General features: G+C 31.1%; 1 protein-coding gene across 1 annotated transcript in view; it reads left to right on the plus strand.

Annotated features, from left to right (window-relative positions):
- LOC108917435 (synaptotagmin-12) overlaps positions 1 to 13397 on the plus strand; it is a 38024-nt gene that overhangs the window by 5849 nt on the left and 18778 nt on the right. Inside the window, exon 2 of the mRNA XM_018724029.1 lies at positions 12369 to 12593. Coding sequence (XP_018579545.1) covers positions 12369 to 12593 — 225 coding nt within the window. The remainder of the gene's footprint in view (positions 1 to 12368; positions 12594 to 13397) is intronic.

Raw genomic sequence — 13397 nt, forward strand, 5'->3', positions numbered from 1 at the left:
ATAATAATAATAATAATAATAATAATAATAATAATAATAAATTTGCATAAACTTTGTTATCAATCGTAAAACAATGACTGTGATCTTATCAAAATTAACAATTTCTGATATAATTTCCAATGCAAAAAAATTGGATTTTATAAGGTAAAATGTTTCAGTTAAAAGGTATATCAATAGGAACATCAGTATTTTATTGACTTTTACAATATGTAGGTAAAATACTTTTTTCATTCGATAACGCGACAAATAAACAAGTATTCACAGTCGGCGTTTCTATTTTTTCTCAAGATAAATATTTTTAAATTAAACCATTATTTTTCAGTATCGAAACGAAAGTGAGTTCGATAAATAAAACAAGAAAGATATAATTTTTATCGCGAAAGCATATTTTTGACATAATCTAATATCTGAACGTAAGTGGGTAGCCAGCTCTGAACCTATTTCGGTATTTATAACGGCAATGGCTAGACAACCGTGAATGGCTGGCTCTACCGACTAGGATAATCGATATGAGGTCATCAATGACGTACAAGTTCAAGCTTCTAGGGTTTAACTGGCGAAGAAAGTAAAGTTTTATGTTATGTCATCGTATCAAGATTATCCGGAAGTTTCTCGGTTGGCTAGGAAAATCGATATGACATTGTAACTCTTATCCGACACTAACTTGAGATTGTCAACATAGTCATTGCAAAATCACGCCACACTGTTGTCATAATGTTATGAATAATATACTCAAAAGCAGGATATCCACACAAACTTTGTTAAGTTAATGCATTTTAACTTCAAAGCAAATTCAAGATAATTCTATTCTTTCTCTAAATTCTCGTCATAGGAAGGTGTATACTCCTTGATCTATCTATCTAAGATCGCTAAAAAGTGAATCTTCATAAAAAACCGCCAACAACCATCTACATTAAATACATCGCCTTTTACAAAGAGCAACATCAAATTTAGCCACTATAAATTAATTCACTGTTTCTGCATTTCAGGAATTATTTTTTCAAGTGGCCTCCCTTTAAATAGTAAATTAATAGATATTAAGTACTGCTAGATATAAAACAAGGAAATTAAATTTTTAAACCACAATATCAAAAATGGTTACAAATTTGTTTAGTTTTAAAACAGTTTTGATTAAATTTAGATTTTGTTCATTACTGTAAAATTTGTGTAATGAATTTGAGATAGTCTCCAATTAACTGGAAAATTGGCCAACAAGGGAAGGCCGATTTAAAGAGGGTGGAAGCTATATATTTTTTGCAATATCTTAATAGTGTTTCAAAGTATTTTAATTATACTTAAAACTTGTAACATCTACACTCTAATATATGCAATATTATTTAAATTTGAATTGAATCTGAGCCCTGCAAGGTATTGGTTTAGACGACTGGTACCATTTCAAACAACTTCTCTGCGGATTACATGCCCCGACCGGCATTGAATTATACGAACAATAAATATTAAACAGTTAGGACCATTCATCAACCGAACCACTCAACATGTATTATTTTAGAACTTATTAATTCTCGTCATAGCTCTTGTTTTCATAATACATGCAAAATAATAGGTCGCTCTTTGCTAGTTTGGTCCTTGAAGTCTAAGCATTGAATAGCGTTGACAATTCATAAATATAGCATTTATATCCCATCCAACATTTTGATTCAAATAATAATCCTGAAATTTTACCTGAAGATACCATTACAACCCAAACCAGATGAAAATCAGGTTCAAATAAATCAAGAAAGTAAGCAAAAATCTTAGGTTATCTTACAAGTTAGCTGTTAGAAGTCAAATCAGAAGTTTTAAGAGTTAGGCAGTTCACAATATATTCAACCATGAAAATTTGGTCGACGCATCGCCGGCATCGGAAAATAGGAATGAATCAAGATACAAAGCAGAGCAAATAAGTACAAGGGAAATCCAGATAACGGGTGGCTCAAAGAATATTGAAAGGAAACAACTTAATTAAATAATAATATAAAAATAAAAATCGTTTTGCAATTTAACAGAAGAAAAAATAGTATAATAATAATAACAATATCAGCAATAGAATAATAATAATTTCAATTCAAGTTTTTTATTTCCTAAGAAAAGAAATAAATATAATTTTGTAACACCTATTTTATATCAGCAAAGTCAACTGCTTTTGCAGCTACTGTTATTATTAATTAATAAAATTAATTTATGGTTTTAATAATAATAATAATAATAAAATAATTTAACATACCTGGTGTTACAACGTCTGTTCAAAATTTTGTCCATCAACGTGTAAACCGATTTGGGTCAGCCTTACCCAGTTTCTACGAACTAACACAAATGTGGTCTTGCTTCACCATAACACGAATGTCGTCTTACTTCACCATAAATTAAAACTATAACCATCAACTCCTAGTTGTTATACACATAAGCCATTTTTGACACTTGAAAAGCTAATGTAAACACTGTCGCAAAAACGTTATTACTAAAATCAGATTTCAGTATTCGGAACCGCCTAGGGCCATATGGAGAGAGAACGCGAATGACGCTAGAAACTACAGTAGTNTGAAAAAACGCGGCTTGAAATTTGTCGGACAACAATACTTTTCGACTGAATTAATTATTTACAATTGATTTTACTAAAAATTACCTCGTATGTGGTAATTGATTTTCGAAACCGGGTTATTTTGGCATGTTTCGATCGGTAGACACGTCAGTGTCGGAGGAATTTCTGTCGGACAAATTGAAATCGGCATTCGCAACAAAATTTCCAGTTACTTCAGCTAAAAATAAAAGATGTGGTCTTGAGTTTGCAAGACCCCGGGAAATTACCATGTTTTTGGACTTTTCCGAGCGGAAAAGCGGAGGAATCGAGAAAAGTCGCAGAGGAAAATTGTGGTAGACTCGTCAAAACGAAGCTCCTCAGGAGTTATAAAGTATGTCTTGCTCCCATTCTGACGGAGATTTTCTATAAAATGGACTTGGTTTGAAACGCAAATAACTCTTTGGCGAAAAGAAATTTGCAATCTGCCGCTTTTGAACAAGGGGCATCGTAAATTACAAATTACACTATTTTTTCTACAACTGTTAAAAGTGGGCTCTTTAATTGTCATTTGTGTGTGTGTGTGTGTGTGTGTAATGAATCGTTTTTGTTCGCGAAAATTAACGTCATTGTCTGCTTGATATCTGTGGGGACACGCCACTGAATTAATATTTCTCTAGAGAGAGAGATAACGCTTTAGTTCACGAACCACCCTTATCAACCCGACCACATACACGTTCATAGATATTCGTTGTGTGTAGCTAGTTCAAAATATGAAATTCTATTACAAGTACAATGCCCGAACGGCACCGAATTCCTGTAAAACTGGATCAACGAGAATTAAACAGTTGCCTATAGAATCAAGCGGCCTTTATATGAGGGTGTTATGGCAACGAGTTTACTTTCTGGGATACCCACGCTCGTGATAGTTATAATAAGAGACGAGCGGCTTTTTCTGGACAAAGTTTACATGGGATTTTTTGCTACAGTGCCTCATTTTCTTATTTATTATCTCAGGACAGGATCTCTAAGCAAAGATGAAACTTCAGGAGCATGGGTGGGCGTTAGTTTGAAGAAGGGACTAAAAAACTGCTGATATATACTCGAGAATAATCAAGTTCGTCGGGGCAGTTGTTTTTCAAAGAATGTCTGGATTGAAGGAGGGTTTAAAAGTATATTTAACTTTAAGAGACAGTACTTTTTAGAAATTCATAATTTCTCGTATTGTTACTCTGAAGTTATCAACAGTTAAGAATCTTGTGTGTGGAATTAAATATCTTTTGTATACCAAGAATTTTATTTTCATTTGATAGGAATTTTTTGCAAATGATTTTTGAGTTTATTTGAAAAACTCGGTACTTTTCCTATAAAGTAAAAAAAATGCCAGTAAAAAAATTATCTTGTTTAGAACCTTCAATAGTCACACAAAAGTATATTATTATTTATTTATTTAAAAATACGCTGTTCTGACACAGTTCCAGCAGGACACACAAAAAATAAAAACAGAATAAAATTATGTCTGAAATACATAGACATTGTATATTCCAAGGCACTAAACTTAATATAAGTGTACAAAAACTATGTTTTAGACACAGTGTAAGTTGGTAACTTAGTCAATGTCGCATTACATTGTTATGTGGACACATAGGAGCGGAATTGAAAAAGTGAGTCTGTATATTTATCTTAGGTACTACAGTATTTTCAAGCGAAAAGAGTTGGTATAACTTGAGCAATTTTATTATTACTCTTACCATAATTTTGGAACACTCCTTCTTATTCTCTCCATGATTTTGGAAATTTTTCAATAAATTGTTAATTAAATCATATCAAATAGGTATATTTTTTTTATAGAAAAATCATATACGATTAAGACCTAGTTTGAAATTAAAAAATTACATCATGGATTGGTGTTTGGAAGGATGTATTAATTTTTTATGGAAGAGAAACAAACAATGATTGAGGCGGTTCCTATAATTTATCGTTGCTTGTTAATTAACATAGCTTGAAAGAAATTGGTAAATGGACATATTTTACACTCATGTAGTATGCAATTAATTTACTCTACTGATATGTATGTCATGTAAATTTATCACGTAATAAGAATATGTTTATATTGGGATATACAGGGTGTAAGAAATTTGACTGCCATTATTTCAGCATGAGATAGGGTAGGTAATCATAAATGAACAAAAAAGTTGTATGTTACAGGAGCGTAAGACTAACAGTTTTCAAAATACAGCGAGTATTAATATTGGAGAGTTTCGTCACAACGTGACAACAGCGCTTAACCTGCTGATGCACACCACGTGTACACGCAGCTGATTTGTCCTACGGAAAAAATGTAAACAGACAGCTATTATTTTGAAACATTTAGTAAATTTCAAGACAATTGTTTCCAGTTTTTAGATAATTAAAATAAAATGTATCAATTTTGTAGTACGAAGATAGTGTTGTGCTTAAATTTTAGCTCGAATTTTAGTAATTATGAATCTCTTAAAAGAGGAACTTAACTTTTAATCAAATTACTTATTTAAAAAATATATATTAAAGTACCCAAAGATTCACGTCGTTCAAATAATCATACGTATTAAATTTAATTTAGTAAGCAAAATTCATTAATTTTTAAACGCACAAGTACAAAATAAACTACAACATATGCTCAAAATGTCCGCCACCATTTTCGTTGCACGCACGACACCTTCGAATCCGATTTTCGCACACTCGCTGGAAAACACCTCAAGAAAATGAAATAGTGTTACGCAAAAAACACTCCGACGCTGTCGAATTCAGATACCAACTGAATTGCGTATTGGTGGTTGCTGGACATCTTAGTATCTCGTGTTAATAAACCGCCCCGCAGTTGTCACATTGCTCGATGTGGATTTTATCAAATTTTAAATTTATTACAACGCTAATTATTTTTTAGAATTAAGCATAAAGAATTTAAAAAAGTGATAAACATTGTATTTTAATGGTATTCTGTGCACGCAGTTCTGTCAATATTCTTTAATTAATCGAAGTTTTGTACACGAAGTTGGAGATTTTGATAATTTTTTTCTCGGAAATGGTTGAGTTTAGGACCCATGTCATATAAGGCTTTTTTGTTTATTTTAATTTATTCTATCGTCTGTTAAAATTAAGACAGTCAAACTAACACCCTGTATGAGGAAGAATATAACTATGAAACTTCTTGTCTTATTACACTAACAATCAATTTATCGATCACAACTGATAACTACCAAAAACAAACTAAAGAAGTTATGATCATGCCCTTTCAATCGACGCCTTCTTTAAACTGACACTCGCCTCCCTTATACCGCTGTAAAATTACTAATTACTTCAAAAGTAATGTTCCTTCATTTAAATTACGTCCTTTAACAAATTTAACAACCTCTTAGACCTTGTTTTGTTTTTAATTATTCAGTCGTGCTTCACGTTTACGTTTAACCATTTTAATTGTATTCTCACTTGCCGAGGAAGCAAATCGTAAACAGCAATGCACGTTGAGCGAATGATATCTTTGCGCGTTTTGCACTCTATTTCCTTCTATTTAACGAAACATAAAGGTGCCGAGCATGTTCATTTTCATATCATATTAATTACGCCATTGCACGTGCCAGCCGTATTCATTAAAACAACTAACATGTTTTAATTACCTAGACAGCTGAAGCAGACAGTTCAAATTTTATTCACCGGTGATAATAATAAGATAAAGTGGTAACGGAATAGGGGGTAGTTTTAGATTTATACAGAATCATAATTAGGCATACAAAAATTCTTCAAAACAAAGCAAATAATCAAATGTTCCTAAGTGCCAAATATTTCCTTAAAATGTTAGGAGCCTTCAGGAACTTTTATTTTTTTAAGGGCAATTCTGTGGCTTTTTAAGATATATCAATAAAACTCAGAACAGGGGAGTTTTTAGAATAGCCAAATGGATACACGCTTATTTCTATGAACGAATTATTACTATCGTCTTTTATTAAACCTATAGAAAATATTCAATATGTGCACTATCAGCTTAATAATTTAAATATAACGGACAAATGCCGTTTCTCATGTTTTAAGTAAATGTAACTCCAAAACCACTAACGGTACGATAATTGCCAAGAGATATATTTTTTTAATAAATCAGTTGTACATTTAAAAAATCATATCAAGTTCTGTTAACTACTGTAACGTATTATTTTTTTCTATTAAATAGCTGTTTCTACGCCAGTGGTGGTGGCAAAACAGTTAGTATTGTGCAATTTTTAATAATAGATTCAAAATTAATTTTTCGTAACTTTTTTTATTTTTTTTCAATATGTTTGACGCCCTGTATCTCGATAAAGAAACATTTTCTAAGTAATATACCTTCCCTCTTTTTTTCTAGAGAGGAATATGTCCTTAAGAGAATGCTATAGAATTTTAAAAAACCTTTTACGTTTGCATGCAAATTATTTTAATCATATAAAGATGAAATTGATAAAGCATGATTAAAATTCCCTGATTAGATTAGAACAGAAACGTTAAGCCGACAATATCAAGGCATCTCAAAGCATTCCTATAGATTTATTATTCTTATTTTTAAGAGTCCGTGTTAAATGAGACTTTAGACATATCTGAGAAGATTTAAAATAAAACAATTGTGACAGAAAAGTCAGTGATCCTGAAGAACTATCTTTTCGGAATGAAGCTGTATCACAAATAAACAACGGTAGGACGTTTTTGCAAAGAGCGTAAATCTTAAATATGACGAGCTCGCTGTATAAGTATGAAAGAAGAAATCTGTACATTTGTAGCGGACGCCCATTTCCATCGTCAAACATTGAAAATTCAATAATCCTTTACGACTAATTATCATTTTAACGGCCCTTCTCTTTGTACTGTGATGTAAATTGTAGCAACAGTGATTGAATAAATTCAGTGTCCCCCATTCATGAAATTCCTTTTCAGGTTATTTCTGAAGTTAAAACTTCTTCTTTCACATAGCTTCAGCAACCTATTTTAACTCTTTCAGGCACAGAAATTATATTACTTTTTTTACTCAAGCGTCACAAAAAATTAAAATATAGCTTTTGTGAATTATAATGATTTTATTGTAAAGAATACTTAAAACTAAATACATTACAGCTGATTTTGTGACCGTGTGTTAGCTCACAGACTCCTGGGGGGGTGTGGTACAGGGTCTGTAAAACTATGGCTGAAGGGAAATGATTGTTAAATAATTTTTAAATGTAAGTACTTAAANAAAAGTTGTGTGGACAATGTATTCCGTAAATCAAAATAAGTCAATTTAAATCAAGTTACCTATAGACACAAAATTCAAAGATACCGATTATTTTATTTAATTGGAACAATCGTTGTACCTTTAGGATACTCATTTGTATAAACTTTTTTTCTTATTTTTGTGTATAAAATCACCCATTCAAATATGAAAACGGAATTTTCGAACATCCTGAATTTAATTGAACGAAGAAGATTTATCTTTTTTATTCGAAACTCATAGCAAATATCAAAATTTCACAAGTGTTAAAATTTTAGAAGGGAATTTTGTATTGAAATGTAAATGAGATACAAAGGAACAAACCTCTGGCCAAAAGAGATGTCTCTTTTGAAAATTATATAAAAATACATCATTTCAAATACCAAACTGAAAAGGCTGTATCTATCTCAATAAAAGTTGATTTTTGGATAAAGGTAAGTTGATCTGAACAGATTTGTTTTACTTTTACGTGTATTACGTATTTCAAAGACACCTTGTATAAACTTCGTTTTTCTTATTTTTTACCAAATTGCAATTTAACTTTCATATTATTATTTTTTATTGTACCATTACCAGTAAAGTTTATACTTTTATGGCATTTCCTATTTTATTCCGCCAAATTTTAGAACAGCTTTCAGTAGGTATGGGATAAGGTTACTACTAGCGCCAAAAATACGAGTGGCTAAGAAAATATACCTAGAATTCCTCCAACTAGCACATATTACCATAACTTGTTTATTCCACCAGTTTTAAGTCGAATGATACCTGTTTCTCCTTTAAAACACACTTATTAAATTTGACCCTGAATTATAAACACTAGGTGTTATTGTCGATTCGCAACGCTCTATGAGAAACAGCCCACAGCTTAAGTAATCAAATCACTTAACCTATATATACACGTATCTAAGCAGCGTTTTCTCCGATTATTTAAACAATAGACTCTTAACAATAGCGCCTGAAATTTGTTAATATTATGTTGACTCGTTTGGTGTTTCTTTCATTACATTTTAACGTAATAATTTACGTTTTTTTATAATATCTCGCACACAAAAGTTTCTGTAAGCGGGAAGTTTGTGCAACAATAATTGTATTTAATATGTTTATGGAATATACAGGGTGTCCTGAAATTCATGCAACAAAATTTGGTCACAGATTCTTAAGACAAATTTAGGGAACCCGTATTTTTTCTTTTTGTCAACTGGCCCCTTTTTTCGGACACACAATCCTGTTGTACGAGAATCACTAAATTTGGTACACAGGGATTTTATGACATGTGGAATCTGACGTTTTTTGGCGGGGAACCCCCTTAACTCTTTCAGGCACAGAAATTATATTACTTTTTTTACTCAAGCGTCACAAAAAATTAAACTATAGCTTTTGTGAATTATAATGATTTTATTGTAAAGAATACTTAAAACTAAATACATTACAGCTGATTTTGTGACCGTGTGTTAGCTCACAGACTCCGGGGGGGGGTGGTACAGGGTCTGTAAAACTATGGCTGAAGGGAAATGATTGTTAAATAATTTTTAAATGTAAGTACTTAAAAAATTCTGGTACAAAATATGTACCACCAAGACCTGAAGGAATAAAAAACGGTGGTACATTTTATGCACCACTGAGACTGAAAGAGTTAAGAAATGATCGTAAATTTTTCACACTGTTACAATTTTATAAAACACTTTTTGTACTTTACTTAATCATAAATTATATTAAATTGCATTGTGGGTAATAAACATTTTTCAGGAAATATGGAATCTTTAAATATCCATCAAAAATAAATATAACTTTCATTTTATTTCGTTGACGTTTTCTGGCGTAAAAATTATATTACCATAGAATTGTGTTGTGTTTTCGTAAAATAGAATGTCAAGATACAAGTAGTGCATGACAATGAATAAATGGAAACGTCAAATCTGGTCATACAAAGTTGGTGGTACGGTAGGTAAACTCTCCAGTTTCTTAATGAAATACGTATCATCTTACACCCGACAATGATAAAATATATTACGTTAAAATTGATGGCAATTTATTTAACTATAAAACATTTTTACCGCAATTTCCTTTTTATTCTATTGGGTATTTCTGCTACACTGAAAAAAATAATAAATAACCCTTTAAATCTCTCTAAAAAAGTAAATAATCACTATACCTATCACAGTTTACTATTCGAAGAACTCTTATGTTTTCGATCAAAACTTCTGTTCTCAAATCGACTTAAAAATTAAATGTGTATTTATATACCTTCTAGATCATATAATATTTATTATATCATTACTTACCTCGTCGTTGAGTATATTCAACCAATTTTACATATTTTAGGCTAAATTAAATTTATTAAATCAACCTGTTATGGTCCTTATGCTGCATAGGGATATTTATTTAAAAAAATTTCTTTTCAGTGTCGTAGAAATGCCTAATCAAATAAAAAAAGTAATTGAAAATACCACAAATACATAATTACAGATTGTGATTCTACAAATAAAACTTGAAGATCCATTGTAAATGTAATATTACTTTGTGATCATATAAAACAGAAAAATATTTCACAATGTAATAATACATTTTCTACAGTAACTACAGTGTATTTTTTATGTCATATGCATTTTGTTTTAAGAAGATTGTTCCAAAAATGGATATCTTCTTTATAATACTATGATTTACTAAAGGTGTTTTGACATATCTAATATATTTCAATTTTCATAAGTGTAAATAAGAAATGTAAAATTCACATCAATTTCAAGACATTATTTAAAAAAATGCTCAAATTTTTACAAATCTAACATTGCTGTAACATATTTTTGATATTCTTCCTACAATACTTACGTTATCTATATGTAAGTCGTAGGTTGAACAAATATTTTTATTTCTCATTATACTACATTGTATATTTATTTTGTGACGGTTAATTTTGCAAAACTCGCTAAAGGTACTCATTAATTAAAATTATTCACATTACATTATCCACGATAAATTATGTTACAAAATTTTTGTATCATGACGATAAATCAAGTGCATACCTACTGCACTCAGGGCACCAAAGTGAATATCAGCAGCCGACTGCCTCAGGAGTGCATCTTAGTCATAATATTTGCAAGCAGATTAGGCGTATTTTTACAGTCATCTACATAGTAAATTTCCTACGTTCAATAATTTTACAACATAAAAGTGCATTTCACATTTGCAAATTATTTTAACTTAAATTTTTAGATTTATTTTGACATTTATCAGTATAGTCTTACAAAATATATTTGTAAAATTATTAGCCCTTGTTTTCAGAGCATAGAAACACTTCAGTTAAAAAATGTACTCTAATCTGTGAAAAATGTTTCAAATGATTAACATTTCTTATAGTGTAGAAACGGATAACTCATAAAATTAAGTTGCTTGATACTAAGATGAAAGATATTTAAAAATTATAAATATATGTATATTACCAGTATATGTATACCTATAATCATTGTTTATATACGTGTAATTTATATATAAATTATTTATTTGTCACATTTGTAACTGTATTATATTTAATATTTCCGCACTGTAAATCATGTCTGTCCGAGATGATTCACATTAGAAACGGAAATGTAATTAGGATGGAAACGTTTCCAATTAGGCTGTCAAATACATAGAAAAATTTAATGAATTAGGCAACAAAATAAAGTGACAATTTAATTAATCAAACGTTATTTTGTAAGAGAAAAAGTGAGATTTATAATTATTCGAAATATCTTCCTGTACAGAAAAGATTGATATTTATCCGTGCTTTAAAAAAATTAAATGAAACGCAAACTTTGTGGAATATAACAGAGGAAAATAGAAAGTATTGCATTCACAAGATACGAATAAGTTATAAACGTATTTTTTTTTTGTCAAAAAAAAAAACTAATACTTTCTATTCTAATATTAAATGTGTTTCCTATTCTCCTTAATTTTTTCGATAATAAAGGAGTGTACAGATCTAATCTAAGACTCTACAGAAAATCTGCAAATGCGCATCACGATACTATATGTAGTTGTGCTCAGGCATATGAACAAATTTCCTACTTATATTCTACGATAATTCTCGCCACATAATTGAAAAGGCGCAATTATAGTCCGGTTTCCCGGCCTGAATAATGTCTGTCATTGATATCGCACTCTTAGTTGATGTCCAAACAATGCCTGGAAAAAAGTTTCACGCGTGGACTCTATCGGCTTTTCGCGGGGATAACATCGGAATTTTCCAGCATTTTTTATTCCGTCTGCCGAGGGTTTCACGGCCTGAAAAACGTCTGTCATTGGTAGTCTGCTCTTAGTTGAGACCTAAATAATGCCTGGACAAAGTTTTGCGCCTGTACCTTATCGGTTTTTCCAGGTTTTTTTTTCTGGGACTTTGAATCCCGTCTGCCAAAGGTTTTCCGACCTGCTAATCGTCTGCCATGGATATACCGCTCTTAGTTAAGGTCTTAACAATGTCTGGAAGAAATTTTTGCCCTTGTACCTTATTGGTTTTTCAGGCACATTTTTTCATCATCGAAAACCGGCCGCCATTATAATATCCGACTTATACAGTAATAACAAAAAAATTTATTTTGACCTATAATAAAAAAACTTAATTGTTTTCAGGTTCACTCCGACTCCGACATTCAACTGAACTGCGGCACTGGTAGTTTTAAAAGATTCGATTCCGTAGATAGGGATTTTAGGATAACAGTAGCCTCTACTAGCTTTATGGGTGATGGATGCGGGACCAATTACGAGGGAGAGACCTCCATTCCCCCCCAACCCCTGAGGCCTGCACCTGTGCCTGCCATGACATCATCGCAATCTACAGAAAATTCCGTGATGACTGCTACATTCCCACGGAAGACACTCAGGTTGGTTCTATAATTATATTTTGATTAGCAGCAATTAGAATACGTCACTTGCTGCAATTAATAACGCCAGTTGTTACAATTTTTATAATTAATTTTTTCAGATATACGTACGTAGTATTCATTTAGTGCCGCCTGAACAAACCCGAAGTTTTTAATACCCTCAGTACTTAATTATTAAAATTAGAGGAGAACAACACAGAGCTATTACCCTGCACGACTTCGCAAAGCCCTTTGACTGAGCTCTCGTGATTTAATTTTTAATAAATTAAGTTATTATGGTATTAGACGCACCACCCTTTGTCTCTAATTTATTTACAGGAGAGAATATCTGCGATGCCTACGTCTATAATTTCAGTTTAATTAAACACGAATCGGTATTTTAACTATCGTATACAGAAAAAATCGAAATAGTTTTTATGAAGGATAATAAATTTTTATTTATTACGAAAACAGGATCATCTAAATTTATACCACTATATAGGAATATACTGGTTGTTAAATATTTAAAATTAATCACAGCCCGTCTTTTATTAAAATTTTACAAGCAATGAAAAATACATTAAAACTTTCACTAGACTATAATGACAACTTTTAATCACTTGCTTATAAATCTTGAATAAAATAAATATTGTCTTTTACTTCCCGTTTACCTAGTGTCAGAAAGGTTATTGAAATTATGAAATGATTTATGTATTAGAAAACTTTTATGAGCAGGTTGTTTCCTGTACCGATTATAGTTTATGAAGCAGTATATCTAGAACCGGGGTCACGAAACTAA

This window comes from Anoplophora glabripennis, unplaced genomic scaffold, assembly GCF_000390285.2.
Source record: "Anoplophora glabripennis isolate ALB-LARVAE unplaced genomic scaffold, Agla_2.0 scaffold3, whole genome shotgun sequence".
In the NCBI taxonomy this organism is placed as follows: domain Eukaryota; kingdom Metazoa; phylum Arthropoda; class Insecta; order Coleoptera; family Cerambycidae; genus Anoplophora; species Anoplophora glabripennis.